Source organism: Centropristis striata, chromosome 7, assembly GCF_030273125.1.
Source record: "Centropristis striata isolate RG_2023a ecotype Rhode Island chromosome 7, C.striata_1.0, whole genome shotgun sequence".
NCBI classification, from domain to species: domain Eukaryota; kingdom Metazoa; phylum Chordata; class Actinopteri; order Perciformes; family Serranidae; genus Centropristis; species Centropristis striata.
In genome coordinates, this window is record NC_081523.1 from 13,728,869 (window position 1) to 13,753,964 (window position 25,096).

At 42.2% G+C, this 25,096-nt stretch overlaps 1 protein-coding gene across 1 annotated transcript in view; it reads left to right on the forward strand.

The window, feature by feature from the left end:
- LOC131974411 (uncharacterized) overlaps positions 1–25,096 on the forward strand; it is a 291,428-nt gene that overhangs the window by 260,132 nt on the left and 6,200 nt on the right. Inside the window, exons 7-10 of the mRNA XM_059336707.1 lie at positions 14,212–14,249; positions 19,058–19,178; positions 22,215–22,327; positions 22,911–22,959. Of these exons, the coding sequence (XP_059192690.1) occupies positions 14,212–14,249; positions 19,058–19,178; positions 22,215–22,327; positions 22,911–22,959 (321 nt within the window). The remainder of the gene's footprint in view (positions 1–14,211; positions 14,250–19,057; positions 19,179–22,214; positions 22,328–22,910; positions 22,960–25,096) is intronic.

Below are 25,096 nucleotides of genomic sequence, written 5' to 3' on the forward strand. Positions count from 1 at the left end.
TGATTGGGGGGTTACATGTGTACATATGCCACTTTTTAACCTATTCAACTGTGTATGAAGGTGTTTATGAGTCCTGTCTCCGTCTATGTTTGTCTGTGTGTGTCTATGTTATATTTATGTATCTGTTGCATATCTGAGCACTTTCATAGTGCCCTTTCAAGTGAGTGAGTGCGTGTGACAAAAGGAAGACAAAAGACAGCCGAAGAAAGCCTGATCCCACAAGGACTCAACAATCTGTTTGATGTTGCTTTTCTGACCTTGTGAGGTGTGTGAACATACAACCTGTTCAGAGTTTAGCTACAGTGGCATGAGGAAATATGGAGCTGAAACATACTTTTCACATGATGGTATCTGTCAAGTAGCTAAGCCATTTCAGTGTCATCTTTAGAGGTCACTGTGTGGGCTGCATAATCCACCCCCTCCACCTCTGCCTTTCTTCCCCTTTGTAACGTACTGGCCTGAGCGACATCTAAAATATTAGTTCTAGGCATTTTAAAACTAGAAGAAGCCTGGAAAATGTCCATACATGTTTGCTTTTGACATTTTATAATGTTTGTTTAAGAGTTAAATCACTGCATCTCATGATCCAGCAAGGCTTGGAATTGATTCAACTGGCCAAGAGTCAATTATTGCAACATATTTCTGAAACAAAATCGTAGGCCAAAAGCTGAAAACAAATACATATTTACTGTCAGTAATTGTTTTTTTAAAAGACAGCTCTAATCCATGGGAGTAAAATATATGTCCAAAGGTCACGCTGTCACGGGCGGTATGTTTTGTTCCAGGGTCACTCATTTTCCAGGAGGTGTGTGAAATAGCACTGACCCTACAAAACCCCTGGCACTGAAGTATGGCATGTCACAGGCCAGCCCTATAACATGGAACACACACACACACACACACACACACACACACACATACACACTGCATATCAACAGGTGGCTTCTGTGTGTGGTGAACATGCTGTGTGAGAGTCACATTCACTCATATTGCAACTATTACAGAAGTCCTGAAAAACTGGACATCCCCTTAAAAATATGAGTCAACAAATTTAGCAACATATATTGAAATTAAACTTTTGAAGATGTGTGTAAATACAGGTTAAACAATAAGTAATTTGCCCGATCCAGGACCTGAAACAACCTGACCCGATTTTGTTAACGCTTTATATTAAGGTCCTTGTAATAACCATTAATTAACAAGTAATAGGACATTGTTCTCGCTTTGGATCCCTTTAGCTGCAAAAAGCATAGTTAACTGTTAACAAGTGCATAGTTAACTTATAAAAGATGAGCAATAAAGTATATTTTAATATCAATAAGCAAACAAAAGATTAATAAAGGCATTGCAAAGACATAATGGGTGGGTTATGGGTGTTTGTAATGCTATTTTGAAGAACTATAAGATACTCATGAGGCTTTTATTAATGTTCTTATTATACATCTCTTATAGCCTGCTATTAGCAGTATTATAATGCCATTATTAAACACACAGTAATGTTAATAAGCATCTTGTAAGGACTTACAAGGACCTTAATATAAAGTGTTACCCCGATTTATTTTGTTTCATAACTCACTGCTGCTATTACTGGTTAATTTGTTGCCTTTGAACCCGTTTTTTGGTCAACCATTTGTAATGATAGCTGCAATTAATCATTATTAGCAATAAATAATTAATTAGGGCTGATACATAGCACAAATAATGCAGTACAGTATTTCAAATCTATTATTTGTATACATTTGAAACTTTCGGATTCAATTTTTGGATTTCAGACTTTAATTCACTAATTTTTTCAGGTTGAATGAAAATAGAATATTTCTTTGTGGATTGTACACCAATTTGACTCGGAAGCTGCTTCCATGAACAAATAACTAATATTTAACATCATTATACATTATACGTACAATGTATTACATTGCCAACTTCTTCTAGAAATGAAAACTGGGAGAAAGAAGATTAATAAAAAATAAAATAAATATTCAAACCATTTCTATATCACTCCAATCATCGCTTACTACATTATATGTAACAATTATATGTCAATCTCTGCTCGAATAGCATCAATATATCAGTCCCAGAAATCTTCCTCACGCCCATCTTCTCATCAATAGATTCTATTTGGGGTCCCGACCCTTAGGATGTCTCAGAGGACAATGTGGCAAGTATCACAGATGAGTGAAATCACCTTTCGTAAGTGATGAGTCATTCCTCACACAAAAGCAACCCTCCCATTCCCCCAACCACCTCAGCCGTACCCAGTGACTCAACTTGCCACCTCACTCTGTGTCTCTCACCCTTGCTTCACCCAACTTTTCTCAACCGTGCCTCCCCTCAGACACCAGGCCATTTCCGCTCTCTTCCCCACTCAACAAATATGTTCTTTGGAGCTCTTCCCAGAATACTTTGGCATGCACCCATGCCCACTCCCAATCTGCTCCCTTGCTTGACACAGATCCAGAGGACAGCATGGGGCAGTGAAGGTGGCGGGGGGTACACCCATATAGTTACTGTGCAGTCATGGTGCAGCAAACCCTCGGGAAAGAAAAAAAGATGAGGAAGGGAAGGAGGAAAAAGGGAGGGAGATAGAGAGACTTACCTCATGCCCTCTTCTGTGTAACATGGCATTAACGTTTGGACATGGTTTATTCTCTGTGGAACGGCTGCTCAAAGTGAGCCCCTGCCTAAAAATATCCATTCTTGGTCTCTTTGATGGAAACTGTGACTCTGCCTAACCACCGCTGCGAAGTTATGAACAAGTGATGAGAGGCTGGACGAGAGAGAGATGAGAGAAAGATGGGAAAGGGTGAGAGAGGAATGGGAAAAGGGTAAGAGAGGGATGAGAGACAGATGGGTGGGGGAGGTAGCTGTGGAGGGTGAGACAAGGAGGGAGTAATGGGGTGAAGATGGGACATTATGGGTCAGCATGTGACTCATCTTTATTCTTTCCCCCATGAACCCACAAACAGTGATGTTTTCAAAGGGAAATACATTTGGAGTCATGGGACTCTCTCTGGGATTGTTTAAACATGTTGTGCTCATGCTCTTAACAAAAGACATCAGTTTGAAAGATGAAAACAGATCTTTTGTAACCAGACAAAGTAGCTAACAATTCACTCTACATGTTTCAGTATCGTCAAAATTTGCTGTTTCAGTGTAGCTTACCTCAGAGAATGACTCAACACAAGGGCCATTGTTTCTTCTCACCTGTGCACATCTGCAGAATCATGTAGTTGTCACTCATTATTATCATTCAAGTGTCAACTGCCAAATGCCTCAAATTAGAAGTGTACTCTATAGTGCCATCAGTACCTTCCTTAGCAAACCTCCTTTTGTAGCCCCCTACTCCATATTTTCAGCCCTCTCTCAGTTTGTCAAAACCCCTGTTTGTCCTCTCATCCTCTCTCACACACGCCACTTCAGAATTGCTTTCTAAGGCTTGAGCAATCTCCCGGTAATGGTGTTTTTAAGTGGCCTGTTTGCATAGAGGGTCTATGGAGAGAGAGCCTGTGATAGAGCCAGTGACTAAGTGGGGCTTGTTACAGTGACTGAGCTCATATTCAGAGCCCAGTCATCCACTGGGGGACTGGCTGCTACTGTAGTCTGGCTGTGGTCTCCAAGCTATCACCAGCCAACACAGTTTTAGCAGTCTACTGTAATGCGACACTTGGGGATTTTTCAAAGCGTGACAGCTATGTAGCATACTTGTACCATGTGTACTATATTCAGCAGTTAATGCCTTTTATATGTATGTCTGTCCATGTGTGTGTGCTTTTCTGTGTGTGCATTCTTCTTTGTGTGTGTGTGTGTGTGTGTGTGTGTGTGTGTGTGTGTGTGTGTGTGTGTGTGTGTGTGAGAGAGAGAGACATAGCCCTTGTATTTGTGTGTGTTGAATGTGTGAATGCACAGTTATGGACGCATAGTAAACATCCTTTCTCTGATTTGATTGTTACCACAAAAAGTCCACCTGAGTGCCCCTAAAGAATTACTAGTCCTCTCCCTTCATCTCTGCTTTAGATTTCTTTTTATGGTTTCTTTCAAATTTTCAGTGAAGTTATTTGCTTTTACTTGGCCATTGATAAAAGCTACATTAAAGCAGAGTGACTTTGATGCAGGGGAGAGGAACCTTTGGCAATGAGCCTTGATGAGACAGCCAGCCGGCCAGCCAGCCAGGTTTTCATTAGATGAATGCTGTGTGGGACTGAAGCCAGATAAGATGGGCGCCAACATACTGGAGCCAACCAATATAGTTATAGCAAGGTGCTCTCTATTTCACTTCCTCTACGTCACTGTCTGTCTTTGTGGAAGTCACTGTCTGTCTCCCCATCTCCATCTCTTGCTGTATAACCTAAGAGAGGGTAAGGCTAGCTGAACAGCTTCCATGCCCTTTGCAAATCAACACACCCAGAGCAGCGATTTCCATAAAGATGTCTTGGCCCAGCTTTGCTTAAGAATAGGTCGACTGAAATAGGTAGCTTAGTGGTAAATGTCAGAGAGAGATCCAAGAGGCGGAGAGACATAGAGAGACACAGGATGAGAGAGGAGAGTAGAAAGAGAGAAAAGGTGCAAAGATATGGCACGCAGAAATATGAAAAATTTAAAGGTTCATGGCAAAATTGCAGCTGTTGACATAACGATATGATTTGTAGTACACACTTGCACTAAACAGCTATTCCTTAACAGATATTGGATTTTAATAATTATCTGCAACACAAAATACTTAATATCCACATTTATACTATAAGCTGGATTGTCACAGGTTCAGTTTTGTAAGAGCTGATGTTTTTCCTCACTAGGTTGTCATGGCTGGTAATAGTAACATTTGTACATCAAGCCCCTTAAATGACAAATTAAAATAATAACAAGCTCCTATTGTAATACAAAGTCAGACTTGCGAGAATTTCTGATGTACATGCTTGTGCATCAGCGAAGGTCAGTGGACAGCCTGCATCAAGGGCAGCTGTGTTTTTCCAGGGCCAGTCTTTTGCTGGTAGTCACTATTTTGCCCCCAGACTATGTAGGATGCCCAGCATTCCCACAGATAATAATAGCTGCAGCGATATGTGTTGAAGTGTACAGCTGGGGCACGACTTTTTCCCTCTGTCTGGTGACCACACACCATTTAAAATGACATCCTAACACTTTTTTTGCAGAGACATCCATTTGAGTGGATTGAAAACATTAAAAATTATCTTTGTAATAAATTCATGTGTTACAAAAAGCAATAATTGTCATTTGGCATCATGGGGCAGGAATAAATTAATTCCTTTTTTTTAATCTGGCAGAAATACTGTGATTAAAAATCCTCAAAATCTGCAATGTTAGTTAATGACATATTGATTGACAGCATTGTGATAATACTGCAAGGACATTCAGTTAAAAAAAAGTGCCATTTACAGGTCACTCTTGTCTGCCTATTAGGCTCTACTGAAAACTTTTCCCTGTTACGTTCAGCTATTTGGGATCTTGCATTCTTTCGCTGGGGCCCCTTGTCCTTACCTTGTCAAAGGCATGACCCCAAGAACTGAATGACCCATAAACAGTAGCATCCATTCACCCGTTTGGTTTCTACCGTGTATGCAAGTGTGTTCATAGCTGTGGGAATGCACACACTTACAGTATGTGTGCAAGCTGTTGATTGGACAAATGCATGCCTATAGATTCCTTTGAGTTTACAGGTGTGATGAACAGTTTGACTTGCTATCTTTATTGTACTGTATATTGAGTGGGCCTGTTTGTGTGTGTCTGTGCATTCATACATGGCATGACAAATCCTCTCACTGATTGTTTGAACTTCTGAGAGCCTGTGTGCAATGCGTGTGTGTGTGTGTGTGTGTGTGTGTGTGTGTGTGTGTGTGTGTGTGTGTGTGTGTGTGTGTGTGTGTGTGTGTGTGTGCATGCGATGCGACAGATAGCTGATATCTATCTGGGCGTTAAGCTGATTAGTGTGAACTGTGGCCAGGTTCATTTGCATACGTTTCTTATCTCATTAGATTGGTATCAGCCTCTGTCACCATGCAAGGCCTCGACCGGGATGTCTTCTTACCTTGCTCTGTAAGCACACGCTCATACACACAAACACAATCACCCTTGATGCCCCTGGCTAACAACAACACTAATGTGTAACACCAGCCAAGAAGTGCAGGCTCCTCGTCTCCCCTTGTCACCAGCACTACTACACCACTGTCACGGCAACACATCACGTCTTCTCCTCGGGCTCTCCGTGTCCCTGGTCTTATCAAGGTCATTAACTCGCATCTCTTACTGGCATCTCTACACTGACATCCTTTTTTCTCTTTTTTTCCTTTGTTTATCTTTGATTCTTTTTTATTACCGAGGTAAAATATTGTATCTCGGTGTAATATCAGAGGAAGTTGAACTATAGTGGCTTAAATTTGTGTTTGTGGGACATTTCAAGCATGGCGTGCTCAATACAAAGGGATTTTGTGGAGTAAATAGTCAAAAGATGTCTGCAAAAGCTTGCTGCCCAGATGTATCAAGACTGTTCATAGATGATTATTGGTTTGCTAAATGAATCCAGTCAAATTCAATTCTGATCATTCCAAATAATGATTGCTTTCATGTGAGTCATAAAATAAAGTCTGACTTGATTTAGTCAGTCATCTCACTCATTAGCTTTGCATGCTAGTCTGTTGGAACAAATAGTGACCGTATCATTTACTTTCTCGTAATTCCACTTCCACCCTTGCCCTTGTGTTTTGGAAAACAGACATGTTAATCTTGTCAATTGAATCCCCATGGACATTTATGGAAGAATTAACATGCTGACCATGAGACCATTAGACTATCAAGAACTCCTGTATCAGGATGACCCTTTATTTATGAGTGCTGCACTCTTGGCATGTTTATTGACAAATAAAACAACACATCTGTTTGTTTGACACAGAGAAAACTGTAATTTGTCATCCTTTCACAAGAACAAGAATAACACAGCCACTACTTCTTGTGAGATTAATAGTTTCACATTTCGACCTGGAAAAATTATTTAGCTTGTGTTACAGTGGCAGCCTTGTTATTTTGAATCATTTGAGGTGACTCCAATTGGAGCTTTCACAAGCTACCACTTGTGTGGTTTTATCAGGCAGTGCTGATGTCTCTTACTGCTACTAGATAACTTTTTATTTACTATCATGCCTTCCATACCAAGGACAGCATTAATACTTTGTTTTATAAGTTCTGTCAATGATGCCACGCCTGTGGACAAACCAATACAATGTTCTCATTTATCTATCAAGTGCTTGCCCGCCTTGAACGCTAGTTTCAGCACTGCTCGGTTATCTCCTGTACATATTTCAAGTTTCAGGCTGGACCATGGATGCTGATGGAAGCATACTTTAATCATTGCCTGGCTGGCCAGTGCAAATGGAGAGAGGTCATATGCATTTTTAGTTAGAGCCAATATTGTGCTGAGGTTAGCATATTTCTTCCTATAGACATTTTTAGTTTAGCTGCATTCATAAACAGGGCAAGATTGGAGCAGTCTGAAAGCACAATAAAACTATGATGAGTGGAAGGAGATCTTTGCTTACTATCAACAGATACAAAAGAGGAAGAAAATATCCTCATCACTTATCTTTTCTTATCTCCAGTCAAATAATAGGTGTGTATTTGAAATGGTTAGTGACAGGTTTAGGCACGTACACCTTGAGAATGGGAAGAGAAGCGCATGAGATAAGAGTATTAGTGGGGGAGCAGAATAGTTAATTGGCTTAAAGCAATTTTCACAATATCCCTAGTATAGTATTGCTAATCAGTTTCATGTCATTGTTTGCACCAGGATTTGTGTGGACAATAATGAGAGCATATGATCAAATAGGATCTGGATTTCATATACATAGTCTGATTATTAGAACAATGTATATTCTTATTTCCAACCAGCATGTCTGCTAACACAATAAACTGTCAAGCTAATTTATTTTTCAGTTCACTTAACAGTCTGACTTTAAACAATGTAATTATCACAAACCTGACCTTGAGCTCTGATGGTTGAGGTGCTCTGAGGTCCCTCAGCCAAACAGACCAACAAACACAGCGCTGTTTAAGGTCAGACAGCTGGTATCTGGTGCCCAGATTTTGACACAAGACAGTCCCACAGTTTACCTCTTAGTGATTTTTTTGTACTGTTACATGTACCTCTTCAGCGATGAAAGGGGTACATGTACATGCCTGCAGGTTAACTGTTAGTAGGAGTTAGTGGGGAAAAGAGAGCTGCAGAGACAGCCCTCACATCTCTGTTCCCTTCAAGAGGCTAATGCTTTATTTATAACACTGCACCCCCCAGGTGCACACCTCAGGTCCCTGCACAGCCCCTTCTCTTCCCCACAGGTATACTCTACGCCTCTGCCTCGTACTGCGCTACCTAGCACACCTTCACATGCCGTTCCTTTCAACATCCCACTCCTGCGGCTGCATAAGAGGAGGAAGTTGAGGAGATAGATACAAAGACTTGGTGTGACGCACATACAATCTGCAGACTGAAGCGGTTTCACAGCCATGGTCTCCGATGTCTCGCTGCAGTTCTCTCGTGTGTTGGAGAGAAAGAACTGAATCCCCTATCCTCCAGCCCTGCTCACTCCCACCGAGCTGAAGAAACGCCACAGAGGAAAAAAAGAGAGCGAGAGCTGGAGAAAAAGAAATGTGGAGGAACACTAAAGGAATGGAGAAGTGGAATCGAAGGGGAGGTGAATGGAGAAGACAAAGGCGTGGGAGGGGGGTGAAAGGAGAAAGGAGAGATTGAAGAAAGCATGATAAAGAGGAAAAGAAATGGTGTCTCGCTCTTTTTAAACTTGGAGATGCTCAATCCCTTCTTCTCACTCCAACCTGCATTTCTGGGTCACTAGAGACATTTAAACTGCACTTATAATTAACAGCTATTTTTAAACAGGGAGGGAGAAGTGGAGCGGTGGCGAGGTACAAAAGCATTAAAATTGCCCCAGATTCGCTATTGAATAGGACACATCAAGGCAATATGCTGGCAGATCAAAGTGAGCGAGGAGAAAGGAGACAGGGCCGATCAGTGGGGATAAATTGTTCCCTTTATAATGGCATAAGAATAGACCTCTTTGCAGCTGAAACAATTTAATAACTGCATTCATTACCTCTGTCCAGCCTGTCTCTCTGTCTGTCTGCTGCACAATGTGCAACCGCCTTAGCCATGTGCTACCTCTCTTTGTCTCTCTTTCCCTCTTTCTTTTTGTCTTCCAAACTTATCACCTCATTCCTTTTCTTTCTTTACATCTTTCATTCCTCATTTCTCCCTCTGCACACCCTCCATCAAGTGTAGCATCCTCCACCTTTTCTCCAGCTGCTTGTCCCCATCGTCTCCACTCTGCTCCTGCATGCTCCAGCAGTAGCTACAGCAGCAGAGGTTCCACTGAGCCGATGTGCTGCAGGCCCCACAATGAAGATGTGCAATGTCTGACACTCTTGGAATGAGAGCCCTAATAGAAGGGGAAGCGGTTATCACAGAGCTCCCCCAGGACCAGCCTCTGTGTGCCTGACGCTAATTATGGCGCATGCAAATGAATGTGCAGCATTAAAGTCAGGAGGACTGCCTGACTCTGTGTGTGGAGGGGTTTGTGTCAGTGTGTGCATGTGGCTTTTGCGTGAGTATTAGTGTATGTGTGTGCGTGTGCACAGGCTATGTTGTGTGTGTGTGTGTGTGTGTGTGTGTGTGTGTGCATGTGTGCGTGCATGTGTCTGAACAAACCACCAGGCCAATCCCCTTTTACCTTTTCACTCCTGCAAAGGTTTAGATACTTACACCGATTCATTCTTTATTCTTTTATTCATTAGTATAGACTCAAGGATTAGGATGAAGAAAAAAGGCAATAACACAACCTCTCTCTCTCTCTCTCTCTCTCTCTCTCTCTCTCATGCACAAATGTGCACAAATGTGAGGAGAGAGGATTTCACAGGAGGATTCCTATAAATACATCTCCCTCACATTCACAAGCAACCTCTCCAAGAGGGCGTCTTTATTAAAACCATTTTGTCTTCCCTTTGTGCCCTTTGTATGCTTGTGTTGTGTGTGTGCACCCGTGTGTGTGTATGCCCATGTATTTTGCCATTTGTGTGTGTGCACATGCATCTGTTTATATGTGCATATCAGCGTAAATGCTGTGTTTCTGACTGTGTTGGTACATGTGCACATTGTGTTTGTATTTATTTATTTGTGAGAGTTTGTACACATTTAATTGTATTTTCCCATTTCAGAATGTGTTTGTGTCGGCACCTACATGTGACAACCCCTATCTGTTTTCCCATCATTTTGTGTGTGTGTGTGTGTGTGTGTGTGTGTGTGTGTGTGTTTGTGTAGTCTATATGTTGGCCATCTTATCTCCCCATTAGCCTCTTGTGCCCTGACCAGTATTCCCTCTCTCCCCTTCCTGCTTTCTCTAATGGGTAATTTAGCCATGCTCGCCTGACATCTAGCCTATTCCTTGTTTAGTTGCCATGGCTACGCAGGCCTATGGATTGCTCCCTTGCTCCCTTGGCCTTGCTGTGGATGCTATAGATGTCTCAACTATTAGAGGGCAGAACTGCTAAACACAGAGCACACACAACCCCCCATACCCACATACACACTGTGTAGACAACACAGATAAACAATTAAGCACTCTGGCCTCATGAAGGTGACAGTGATGGCGTTTTGATGACAGGTTAACAACATAATACATGTAATTTTATGTTTCTATTATTTTCAAACACCATTGCATTGGACCAGAATAATCGTCTCAGTTATAAGTGAAGTAAGTGATTTAATTTTGTATGTAATAATCTGACACAGTGGAATAAATCATGTCTGTTAATTGCAGGTCATGTTTAAAACCTCCAAGACAACCACATTGTACTGACCCAGGCAAAAATGTTTCTGCAAGATGATAAAACAATACTATAAATTTAAGAGGTCTACTGATTTTCCTTTATTGTCATCGAAGGTAACTGTTGGCATTATAGTTTTTTTACTGCACTGTATTTTTAATACAGTTTTATTGTCTTTATTTTCCTGTTATGACAGATCCGGGATGGCTGGAGGCAGCAACCTGCTGATAGATGAAGCACTTTTGTACTTCCCAAAAAGAAATCAGAACTCCAGTCTTCAACCCAGACACCTACAGAGGCCAAGCTAGATGAGTCAGTGTGGAAGCATAAACGTGTGCGCGTGTTCAGTGTGTGTGTGTGCACGCACATTTGTGTGGTATTGATTTTCATTTTCATTTTCTTAGTGGAATATTTGAATGTATTTGAAAAGTTTGTACTCCTCTGCCTTACAAGAAACTTATTGTACTCTGTCATCAGTTTTGTGAGGTCATCGTATTGGATGCGGTGCCATATGCCAGAGCTGCTTTCTACAAAAGTTACACAACAGTAGCTCGTGGAAGATTGAGGGTTGCAGGCAGACAGGGAGGGAAAACAGCAGCTCTGGATTTGGTCTCTCTCCCTCATGTATTTTGCAGGACTTGCAAGTTGGAGGTGGAGGGTTGTAGCAAGGGGCTTCAGGGTCAAAACAAACAAACGTGCTTGAAGTTTCATGCTTTTGCAGAAGATATTGTTGCCTTTGAAGTTTTCACTATCGAGAGCAAAGGAGAGAGGAAGAGGCAAACGGGTAGAGAGAGTTAGGATAGGGAGAGCAGCGAGGGAAGGAGAACAAGTTATAGAAGTGTGAAGCCCTTGAGTTGAAACTGTGCCTGCCTGGGCCTACAGAGAGCAGATGACAGTAGCTTTGGTTTCTTTTGCGGAGCTCACAGTACTTTTGCCTTACATAACCCCTCCCATTGTGCTTTTTCAATTATTTGGGGAGAAATCTTAAGTATGCACTTTAAAAGTTAATGCTTTCATGTGTTCCAAAGTAGGGGGAAGAGAGGGGGCGCATCACAGATCACACATAAAGGCGACGGCTCTGACAAGTTTTCAGAATATCGACAATTATAATATTCTATAAGGTATATCAACGGAGTTTAACTGTGTGCAGCAGTGTTTTGGGAAAGAGAGAGAGAAGTTAGATGCTGAGAGAGACATATAGCATTGTAAGAGCAGTTGCAAGCAGTGCAAACTCAGACATTCTTATTTTTTACCCCTCCCCCCATCCCAGATTCCCTCAAGGTGCCCCTTACCCCCCCTTCTCCCCGCCTCTTGCTTCTCTGTGAGGTTAAAGCGCACCTTCCCACTAAAGGGCTCTGGGGTCACGCATCTGCATGTGAAATGTGAACCCGCTGACATTCCAGGGCAGCCCTAAGCCGTGCAGTCCTTTTGTTCACTAGGGTGCCAGTGTCAGGCCTAACAAGCCCGGGAAGGGTCTCTGAGAGAGAAAGACGGGGAGAGAGGGTGGTGTGTTATTGATGCCCTCTGCAACCATCCGTTTTCCCAAATGCCAAAGTAGGAGAAAAGAAAAGTTTTGTTGCCTGAAATAGTTTTTTTTTTGCTGAACAATCACCAAATGTTACCATGAGCTGGCTGCGACATCAAATGACGTTGCTTTGGGTATGTTAAAGTATGGAGGGGTGAGGGGGTCTATATATTGAATAAGGTCATGGCAACCATGAAAAAACAGTCAGGTTTCCTTGACAACAGTGCAGACGTTAGTGACTGCGAGACCAGTGTTGGCACTAGAGTTGTTTGTATTCAGCTTAGTGTAAAAAAGGAAATTAAATTTACAATCTGGAATGCTGGTTCCATACTGGTCAGCCAGATGATTTTTTAATCCTCAAAACTTGACTAAACCTGGTGTGTTTAACCTTTAAGGGAAATCTTTCAGGCAGACTTCAGTGGACATGCAAGCTCTTTTAAATCAGGCACCGCACAGAGGTGCTATGGCAGGGCTGGGGTCCTTTCAGCCTGTGAATTAAGTCCTGAGGCACAAAGGGCAGCTATTCACCAGGCAGTGATGGACTTCACACTGGCCTTTATGTCCTCCCTGGCAGGCAGACAGAGAGAGAGAGGGAAAAGTTGTGAGGAATAAGTGAAAAACAGAGACATTGCTCAGGAGGTAGTGGTATGGATTGACAAACATTTTAGAGCAGAAAGTAGTAAATAATTTGATCAATGTGACCACAGGACATGCTTCCATTGTTTTGTATTTTGAAACTGGGTGTCGCATGTAACGGTTAAAGATAATGGCTCTTCAGCAGATAATATGATACACGTCATTTCGAAAAGACTATTAGTCAACAGGTATCAGCAGGTGTTTGGGAACACACACTTTACAGCATATAAACAAAAAAAGTAATACTCAGAAGTGTTTTAAAAAATTACACAACTAATCTACTTATACTTAATCTATCTTAATATATCTATCTCTGAGCAATAAGGAAAATATCACAAACATATATAAAGTTCAGAGTACAAAATGTTTATTAAGCCAAAATTTTCTTTTTTAATATATTTTAGCAATAACCTGTCCTCCTGTCTCTGGAGTCGTGATGCTGGTGTACTTGTTAGAGGTCACAATGTGTCACATTTTAAATGTGAAATGCATTGCCACTTGGCAACTATAAATGAGTCCAAAAAGCAGTAAATGCAAAACATCTAAGAGGTCATACCCACACACACATATGACACCACACCAAAACACTCGGAGCCCTTTTCACCATACACTTTTACTTACACTAACATATTATAAGTGGGGCCTTACACTCCCAGCCCACATTCCTTCCCCTGGGGAGCCCGGTGCTGTGTGAGTGATTCAGTTAGCGCTACTACATTAGAGCTGTCCATCCATCCGGTCTGCTTTTCCAAACACATCCATCCCAGTCCTAGTTAAAACACTGGGGGATCTCCGCCACTCCACCTCCACCCCCCCAAAGTCTTTTATGATGTCCATAAAATGGAAGAGTGCAGCTTTACTTGAACTAATAATATCTGAGCTTACAGGGCCGTGATTGATGATCTTTAAAGCCAGCCCGATCGGTCTCATCTTTCTTCAGATTTTTATCACTGACTTGTTTGCAGTCATGTGCAATCACAGGCACCGGGAGAGGTAACAAGTGCTTGATGTATGATGCTTGAGCCACTTTTGTCAGCTGCGCATTTCCCTTCTCTCCCTCCACTTTTGTTTTTTTCTTTTTCTTTTCTATTTTAACCCCAGGCTTCTATTTGTTGCCTCTCTTGAATTGTTTGCAGACTGTTGGTTTTACTCTGTTCTCTCTGTCTTTCTCTCTCTCACCCTCTCTCTCTTTCTTTCTTTTTTTTCAGATGGTGGGAATGTCTTCTCCTGGGGGATGGGGCAAGAGGTGAGCCAAACATTTTTCCACTTTTTGCCCTGCCAGGAGAGGCAGACTTAGAACAACACTGGACTCCAGGCTTTTTCATATCACACAAGTCTTCTCTCTGGTTCTCTGTCTTGCTCTCTCACATACACAAACATCTCCTGTTTTTTTGAAACATTTTGAGAAGATTTTTTTTTTCTTCCAGCGTTGAGATTAAAAGGTTTTCAGGGGAGATCTGTGTCCGAGCCCTCCTCTGGAGCACTTAATATCCTTCATGGTGTGTGCCAAGTACGCACATCTTTTTTAAATTCTATAAATCACCTTTATGGGATCTGCTGTTTGTCCATTGCAACTCCTCTGCTTCACATGGACAGAGCAGGAAATCCTCTACTGTAGTTTATGTGTGCATGCCCCTTTGAATGTGCATAGCCAAAAGTATGTGCACGTGAGGCTGTGTGTGTGTGTGTGTGTGTTTGTTGGCCTGTCCTGTTTCTCCTCTGTTAGATAAAGAATCCCACCTGTCACCAAGGATTGTTCTGGCCTTTCATTTAAGACGTCCTTTAAAGAGCCGCATCATTACACAGCCCACAGACAGAGCCCGGAGAGTGTAAAACCTAGGCCCACCTCAACCCCTCTGTTCTTCTCGCTCTCTGATTCTTTTTCCTCCCGGCTTTGGTGTTTATCTGCGAGGTCGTTTGAAACCACGGCCAAAATGTGATCACTTTTACAACATGACAGTGAGGATGACGCTTTGCCAGGACAGTGAAACAAACATGTAGGTGAAGGTTAGAGAGACAGGGGGAGCAATGAAAATGTTAGACATCAGTTGTTATGGGCTTTGACGTGGCCTTGGCTTCCACACTGCGTTCTTACAGGGTGGCTTGTTGTCTAACTAGACTCATTGGATTTTCATAGGCGTTCTTGCATCTATATAACCCTATGTTAGTCTCTGCAAGGGCACTGTCTCTTTCTCTCTCTCCCCTCATCATGTTCTCTCTTTCTCCTCTTCCTCCATCTCTCCTATCTTCCTGCCCTCTCTCTCTCCTCTGTCTTGGAGCCGTTCTGATGATTGATTGTTTCTCCGTGCAGTCTGACAGGATGTAGCACACTCTCGGCCCCAAGGGCCCCGAGCAGACTGCACCACCTGATTAAGACTCCTCCTGTAATCAGCCGCACAGTGCCACACCGAAACTACTCCCGTCAACATGTAAAAAAAAAAATAAGAAAGGTTCCACCTCCTGAAAGATAACACTTTGTTTGTCGCTTGAGAAGAAGTGAGACTAGGGGCCATCTTGAACTTTTTTTTGTACTAAGCTGATACCTTTCTCTCAAGGGCTTAAAGGCTCTTATGTATCAGTAGCAGCAGAAAAAGTAGAAAAGCAAAAGGTCTTAAACCTAATAAAGTTTTCCGCTGCCTTACCAAGGTAAACCCAGGCAGCTCTAACCCTATTACGGCTGGTAATAGTATTACAGATAGAAATCTCATTGTTTTCCTCCTATTGAGACTAAAAGACGGACGGCCTGCGCTGTATCACATGATTGAGGTGAGAAGGAATTTGAATGATGTCAGAGAGCGCGTGCCACAGCCAGAATCAATATGGTAACAGCATAACGGGGTAGCAAGTAAACAAACAGGAGAACTAAAAGTGGTACATAAGACATATTTTGGAGTAAACAATTGCTTTCGTGTTAACCCTTTTTTAATAAATAACAATAAAATGTCAAATGCTTATCACTACCATAATGCTCTATTGAATTAACCAGTGAGCCAATTTAACTGATGCCGTCAAACCAATTACAGACAAATATATCCACAGTCTAGAGTCATGTCTCGATTTCTAATGTCAGCTGTGTGATAACAGGGTCAACTGTCTGCTAAAGTTGTGTCAGGGAGTTCAACTGGCCAGAGACCTGAATTGACATAACATCCAATAGACCTCTAATGCGGGCTCTAAGCAGCCTAAATAATGAGGTAGACGGCAAGGAAAGAAAACTGCTCTCTCATACAAAGCAGATGATGGCAGAGTGGAAATGAGTTACAGATTACAGTATATCTGCTTTGCCAAAAACAAACCTCTTTCTGGAAAATAATTTGGTAGTCAAGTAGTCCATCTGATTGTCTTTTAACAATAGGGGAGCCAAACATATGTGCCTGAAACAACAAATGATAATATTAAAACATAAAACCAGCAAGATAAAAACAGATTACACATAAAACTAAAGTACAAACACTTGCCTATTGCCTGCTCACACTTGTGTGAAATGCATTGTTATAAACTACTGTGGGCAGTGATAGTGTACACCATGTGTTTATGTAAAGTATGGCTGAGGTATGGCTTTAGATCGCTGTGGCTATTCAGTCTGTCGATTGCAATCCTGTCTGTAATGTAATGATGAGGGGGACTCATCAGGCATGGTAAATAAGAAGTGAGCCGGCCTGGTGGTGGTGGAAACCCCCGGGCCTGGTTCCAACACAGTTCAGGCCTCATCGAACCCTGGGCCCGTTCCAAATTGATGCTAATATGGTCTGGGCTGCTACAGTAGAGTAAAAAGAGTATTACCATGGATCTACAGTTATTTCTCTATGTGAAAGAAGAGAATAAATGCTTGTGCATGTGCGTAAGGGCATGTGCATGAGTGGATTTGTATATATGTGCGTGTCTATGCATGGTCATAGACACGCATGTGTCTATGACAATGTATGTGTGTAGTGTAAGCTTCGTTGCCTGTGGGTGTATTTGGTATTTTGCCATGCTCACATTTATATCTGTCTATGTATTCCCTTTCCCTTCCTGCTGATGCCATCAGTACACACGTTGTGACTGATGACAGTCGTTGCCACAGTCTGATGCTCTGCTGCTTAATGTCCTTTTTGTTTATTAATTAACTGCAGGACATATATGCTGAGAGACACCTATTGATTCTACTGCTGCATTAATTGATTTTGTGCTTCACTAATCATATTGTTGCTGCGAGATCATTACTAGGCCTCTGTGCTCTCTCTGTGGTGGAGGATTGTGTGTTGATATACAGTGTTGTTCTTAGTTGCGTGGGCGAAGTGTTGAGTTCAGTTGTCATTTTGAACGGATGTCTTTCTATTTTTATGATGTGTGTATTGAGAATATGAGGGTGTCAGAGGGGGAATTCACAAATAAGTCCTGGCACTCAAGGCCCCAGTCTAAACCTCACATTTCAAGTCGCTCAGTACTCATAATGCATTCTTTATCCAAATAAATGTCAATTCTACATGTAAACGCCACAAGAATAGTTTATGTAGTACATGTTTTTTTTGTTTTGAAAGCAGGTGCCACTGAAGTTATGAATTCATAGCCAAAGACTGAAACTTAACACATACATTCTAGACACATGGAAAAAAAGTAAGTCTGGATAACATTGTAGAAAATAGGCAGCAGAACTCTGACAGCTAAGAAAAGGTGAGTGTGTCCTCTGATATAAAACACGACTCTTCTATCATTGAAACAAACAGATTCCTGTGTTTGTGTGTATCTGACTGCCAGAGGTTCCCTAGTGAGTCTGACCGGGGGTTACAGTGTAACCAAAGCGTCTGTCTCCTGCTCACCACCCAGATCAGCCGGTTCAGCTTGACTGGGCCCAGTTGTCTTGGTTTCATACTGACGACTGTCTGGGAAAGGTCTGTCTGGGGTTCAAGTACATTAAAGTCATCCGCTCCCCTCCCACTGAGCACCAACACAGATGGCTCCAGATGCAGCTGGCACAGCATGGAGCAGCACCTGACAGTGCTCATTCACTCAGACACACACAAAAATACACACATACAAGTATAAACACATGCAGGCGCACAGGCATGCGCACAAAACTCAGGTATGCACACATCTGCTCACTTACTGTACCTAAATACAAGAAAATTTACACAGACACTGATGGAAGCACATCTACCCACACCTATAAATACATAAACACACACACTCACAGCAGGAACATATGCTGCCACGCATCTACAAATCCTCACAGTAGCGCACATACGAATGAGCAATTAAAGACCCAGATTACTGCGTGAAGCACACACACACTTGAATGTAAACCCACACATATTGTGCTCACTTTCAAACATATGCCAGGGCATGCCGGTGTGCACATGAGCACAGTGCAGAAAGCCCTTTATCTCTGCAGGAGCGAGCAGGAAAAAGAGGAGCAGGACAGCTGAGAGAAGTCAAATTGAGCAGCCAATTCACCATTTGTTAGACAGAGAAAGAGATGTAAATTGAGGACAACGCATTCTATTGTACTGCTCGAGACGCTATGGTTATTAAGCCTTTGTGTTTGAATAGAGTTTATACACAGACCCACTCACCGATGAGGGATCGCATTGCCAGGCAGTTGTACCTGATGGTAAATGAAACATGAAACACACTAGATTTTTGGCAGGGGAAAAAAACAAAACAGTGTGCCTTTTTTAACAGTATTTCCTCCTCAGTGACAGCCATTTCAGCCAAGATAAATTGCCAGATGCCGGTGTCATATATAACCTTACACAGCAGATATTATAACGGAGCTTTACAGAGATGCACTTAAATTATGATGCTCCAGAGGTGATATACAAGTCGTCTTTGACAAATTTAACAACCCTGTTTACATTTAGGAATGGCAGAGCAGCATGAATTAAGATGGGATGATGGATCTGAGTCACTTGCTTGAGCCACACCAAATTAGAAAATTGTCTTTCCCCAAAATTGAAATACCACTCAGGCATGGGTCTTTATTTAACTCTTCTGTCTATCAGCAATGAAATAATTGGGATTAAACTTTTATTTAATCCTGTGACTGACACTGTATCATTATTTTGCTTCCAGGGACAGCTTGGACTCGGAGAAGACTTGATTCATATCTCTACTCCTTGTCTTCTCAGCTGTTCTCAGTTAACTGAGGTCACACATATAGAAGCAGGGGACAGCTACAGCACGGCCGTCACAGGTGAGTCAAGCATGCAGCCTGCTGGGGTAGCCCGTAGCTCACCTTCCATTCAGTTGTTTTATTTTTTTTTGCTGTGTTTCTTATGTCTGTATGTCAGCAGGATTATGAAAAAAACTACTGGCCCGTTTTTTTTTTAAGCGTGGTGGAAAGGTGTAGTTCGGTCCGAGGAAGGACCCAATACATTTTGGGGCAGATCTGAATCGTGGTGCAAAAACACAGAGTATTTTTTCACATTCATAACCATTGCGAGACAGGGTATTTGTGTCAAAATGATGAGAAATGTGCTCCCGATCATATTTCATGGCTCACCTGATCTGTTTCCTTTGCTCTTTGTTGTCACGTAAATACTTGAAACAGCTATCAACATGTTGTTTAAACCCTTTGAGCAATAAAAAATATGATGGACTAAAAATAAAATAAAACTTATCATCTCTGAAAATTGGACCATCTGAGGTAGAGGTTGACTGTCATTCTAGTTTTAGCCTAAAACTATTTAAGTATAATTACATAACACAATTTAACTCAAAATTAAACTGCAAATTGTCACTGCAGAAATCTCTCATTGTGATCTTTTTAAAGGAACCATAAAAGTTGTATTCACTCTACATAATATAATAACAACTTATTAACTTGAAACCCTTATTTTCCCAGCAGTATCCCTCACTGTGGCTTTCAGCCATGCTAATTTTTCATCTACATCATTTCATTGAGTTTTAATTAACACTACAAGGATTCAGTGTCCTCAAATGACATCACTCGGAGCACAAATTCAACCTCATTAGCTCTCAATATCTCTTAACCAAGCAAAATTGTGCAATACTGCACCCGGATTTAGTGTTATATGATAGATGATGTACATAATGAATTGATTTGTTGTGCAGCCAGCTATCCCCTAAACTACGCTGCTAAGATCTCTGACTATCCCTGTAGCTACTTTGTTATTAATAAAACTGAGAGATAAGGAGGCACAGCATCCCTTTACATCAGTTTTTCCACTGGCTTGGCTGTCTTTCCTGCAATTCCTAAAAAGCCATACTCAGAGCTCTCTTTGCTGACTACATTTAAAAACAGGTAGCATTAGATTGCTCCTTTTTTTTTTTTTTTTTACCTTCCTCTCTCTTTATCCTCTAACTTGTATGATATTCAGCAATCTGATTCATCTCCCCTCTGCTCCATAGAGAGTCACTGAACTGCCACGAAACTAGTTCTAATACATTTACACCATTACAAAGTGCCAGGCAACTACTTCTCCTTCAATTGCTGCTTGCCTTCTGCCAGACAGCTGGAATTAAAGTGGTAATGCTACAAATGTAACATCAGCCACTTAAAGAGAAAAGGCATTGTACTTATTTCAAGACCAGGGCGCATTTACAGCCTACTGCTGTTCTGCAATATTCCGTTAAAAGAATTGCCTTTTGTTGAACAGAGACGTCTGCTGGCTCTGTGTGCGTGGTTTAGCTGGAAATGCCACTGGTTCATTAAACGAACTGCAGCCAACATATTAAGTTTGGTCCCATTTGAATTCTTGGCGCAATGAAGATTATTTGGAGGCCCTACCTGCCCATGTTACAGTTATGTCTTTAGGTGATCTATAAAATCTTATTATTTAAAACAAGCTCTTTATGGATTGCTTACGAGGCATGCTTAGCACATGATTGATCTGACCTTTCACAGACCGTCGTTCTTTGGGAAAACATCAGCCTTAACCTTTTTTAGCTGGATTACCCTGCCAGCGTCTCTGAATGTGTGTGTGTGTGTCAGTCTCTGTGTGTGTTGTCAAGTCTGTGTGTGTACGCATGTGTTAGTAGTGTAAGCATACGAATTTGTGTTTGTGATAAAATGCCTTCCAGCAACGCCTGCCTCATATGCTTTTATAAGGTTTGCGACGCTGAGATGAAAATAATACATTACTGATTGATTGATCAATCATGTCTGAAAGGGTATCAGCGTCTGCGTGTGTTTCCGTGTGTGTGCGCGTGTGTGTGCATGCCATGGCTTGATGCAGAATAGAGATTGATGGAGGCTTGCCGTGAGGAGGATACTCAGTTATCTCCTTGTAATTAAAATCCACCTCATAAAGATTATTGACTCCCCCACCACACAAACCAGCATGCTCCCTCGCTTGGCAGGGTTTGCAAAGCGCTTCTTAAAAAATGAAAAATAGCATATTAAGCAGCACATATTTCCCATTTATGCGGAACATTTAGATGTGGTTAAGTTATCGTAATGTGCAATAAAACCTGGATGTGAAATTTGTAATCCACTTTGGAAAATTGCTTACTATATTGCTTTAACATCCCCTGAAAGAGCTTTTGAGATGTGTGTGCCAGGTTTATTGTACGCTATAATTTAAAAGTCCTCATTGCAGGCAGTAAATATAAATTTATTAGTGGCAGGTTTAAATAGGCAGACTGAGGTAGCATGAGTGAGTGGATGCTTGAGTGTTTGCTGTATGTGAGTACATACAGTGTGTGTGTGTGTGTGTGTGTGTGTTTGATAAGTGCCAACAGAGGATGTGAGAATGTTTCTCTGCTCGGAGCGCCACAAAGACAGGTGAGTGGGTGTGTGGTGTGGGCGGGGTTACTGTTTTAACACAGTGCGTTACATCAACTCACTGCTCTAAACTAAACCAAACTGACAGGATGTAAATCTTAGTTCTTTTTGACAGGTTGTAATTGGAGGTCACTGTTTCTTTTTTCAGTTGGAAGAAAGCTAACTTGTAAGGTTCATAATCAAGCTGAACTGTGACAAACTGGGTTTAAATAAAAAGAACCACCTCTGTTACTTGTGTGTATGTATGTTTTGGTTTAACAGTCCCATGTAAATATGATGAAGGTCCTCCTACTATCAGAATTGGGGAATACACAGGAGAGAGTCAGAAAGATATCAGTATCATGCCAGCACATCCTCATTCGGCTCCTTTAACTTCTCATAGTTGAGATAAAAAGTTTTGACGTAAAATATGGGGCAAGGTGACATTGTATGTATTTCTGATGTATCTGTCTGAACATTTTGCCCTTTTGTTCATATCTCCAGCAGATGGAGAGCTGCTTCTCTGGGGTCAGATCCCCTGTGTGTCCCGCGTCAGTGATCATTCAGGCCTTAAAAACCTCTGGACCCCACAGCCTGTTCCACTTGCAGGAGGAAAGGTGTGTATGAGAAAGACTGGACAAATTAGGTTTTCAGGCTCCTTAAGTCTCAGGTAGATGAAAGCCCCAGGATTTTCTGGGTATATGAGTTTTAGCTGGATATACATAAATAATTAAAGGGTCCACACTGTATCACACAGGGCTGAAAGCTGAGTCTGCACTGCTTTCTATGGCTTTGAAGTTTAAAGTATGTAGCGCTCCTGAACACAGCCCAATTGATGATTTCGCAGGAGATGTTTAGAATTTCACAGCTGATGAAAACGTCACAGAAGCTGAGATTTTAACTTTGTACAAACCTGGAAAACAGTGAATCTTAAAAGTTCACCCCACTATTAATATTGCACATTTTACCTGTAGTGCTTTTTTTTTCATCTCAATTGTTTTACTGTGAGTTTGCAGAGTATTGGAGATATCGGCTGTTTTAGCCTAATTTAATTAATTCCCTAATTACAGTTGCATCAGATTCTGCATAATATAAAAAATCAATTTGCAGGGGAATCTTCGGAAAAGTCAGCTGGTACCTCATATGTGTGTGAAATCTTGCACTGCTTTGAAGTCTAAAATCTATTTCCATTTTACGCAGGTGTGTGATGTGGCCTGTGGTACCTGGCATATGATGGCCCTCACCACAAGTGAGTAATCCATCCCTAAATGCTCAAATCTCTCTAGTTAATTGTTTTTCGGGCAATGACACTGCGTCACTGAAGGTAAACCAATGAAATTCAGGTTTTGCATGTTATTACTCGCCCCTTTCTTCTCCACACTCATTTCTCTTCCCCCTTCTCCAAATGATGTCTTGCTCCTCCTCAGAGCTCCTCCTCACTCACTTTCTCACTCATCAAACCATAATTCACTTCAGAGGGAAGCATCATTAATGCACAGTAGGACACAGCAGCTTGATGTGTGCTAATTATATTGTGTGTTTTACACGCTGGATGACTTTTGCTTAGTCAGTGATGAGCTCAGTCTCTGGTAATTGTTTTTTGGATGTGATGAGTTTATAAAAGCCTGTCTGTGCGTGCATGCGTGTGTGGGTCTGTGTGTGTATGTGTTAGTGGGCGTAAAATATATGTGTGTGTGTTTGTCCGTGCATGAACTTGTGGATGGTGAGAGCATGCAGATCCTCACATTTATATGTGCTTATGCATGTGTAGTCTTGCATTAAGGCTGTTTATACAACATACACTGTTTTTATAAGTAGCCAGAAAGACAAGATTATTCCACAGCTCCACACATCACACGCTTCTGTGAACTTAATAATGATTACCAAACAGTCAAAATCTCCACATCATTCTGACACATTAAAACTGCATGCAACTTTAAACTCCATCAATCCCACACAAAACTTTGACATGCACCGTCAACCATGGCACTGCACTCCATGACTTGCTTGGATTCTCCACAACCCATGTGATCCTTTTAGCACTGTGCATCACTCAGTGCTGTTGCTGGAAGTGCTGCTTAGCCTTTGGCTAATCACGCTGATTGGAGGTGTCCTTTGGCTCACCTGGGGGCTTCCAATCCTATTAGGCCAACCGTCCTGAGCCTAGCGCAACCAGCAGCCGCTCGTGTTTGATCACTGGTGCTTAGAGCCCACACTTGTCCTCTTATGTTGGTATTAAGGCATGGAGGAGAGGAGCGGCAGGGTGGGGTTTGGTGGAGGGGGGTTAAAATGTGATCTCCTTAACTCTCTAGGGGGGCAGAGGGGAGTTTGGTGCCTCACCTCCTTTACTGACACTCTTCTGCTCCTCCAACTGGAGTTGGTCTTTAAACTTCTGATGTCAGTTGAAAGGCGGAACACTGCAAGTTGTCTCCAAGCAAAAAGGGAAAGAAATGGAGGGAATAGAGAATGAAAGATTGAGATAGGGGGGCTAAGAAGAGAAGTTTGAGGGTGTTTTTTTTTAGTTTTCACCTTTGAAGAATCTTTTTGAGAGTTTAAGTTGTTTAGAGAAACACTCAAATTTGTCACATCCCTGTCCTTTTCATTTCTCCTTCCTAAATGTTTCTTTTTCTCACTCTGTGGGAGCTTGGAAGGTCTGTCATCTCTTTGGAAGTCCATGCACCTGACCTGATCCCACCAGGCCGGTCACCTCTTTCTACCCTCTTCCAGCCTCTACCACATACTCTCCCTCCCCCCCATCACTCCCTCTCCCAACCTTCCTCCTGGCTGCTCTTCTCCCTCACTTCACACCCATCAGTATGTCTCTCTTGTGGCTCTCCTTCTTCCTCCCCTCCTCCCCTTTTGCCCCCCGCTCCTCCTCCTTTCTCTCCTTCTTCTTCTTCTTCCTCGGGCCAAGAGCGGCCAGGAAGAGCCATGTGTTTCCAAAGTGGACTGGATGGGAAATCGAAGCAGGGCTTCTGTGTTTATCAAGCCACAGCTCCGTCACCTTGCTCCTACTCCCGTCTGGAGGCCCCGGCAAATTGGTGACAGCAGCAACAACCCTGCAGCACACATGCCCTTTTTTTCCCCCTTGAGTGCACGTCCACACACACACACACACACACACACACACACACACACACACTCACACAGCATAGCACCTTGGCCTGTTTAGTTTTATTGCTGGTGTCAGGTGAGGAGGTGGAGGTAGGAGTGCTGTCTAATGTTCACCTCATACACATACACACTCTCTCTCACACACACACACACACACACACACACACACACACACAGTCATTTCCACCCCTGCCGACACCTTGGCTAACAAGACCTGTGAACCGCAGTGACAGAACTCCGAGACTTGTCAGAGTCCCAGTCATTTAATGCCA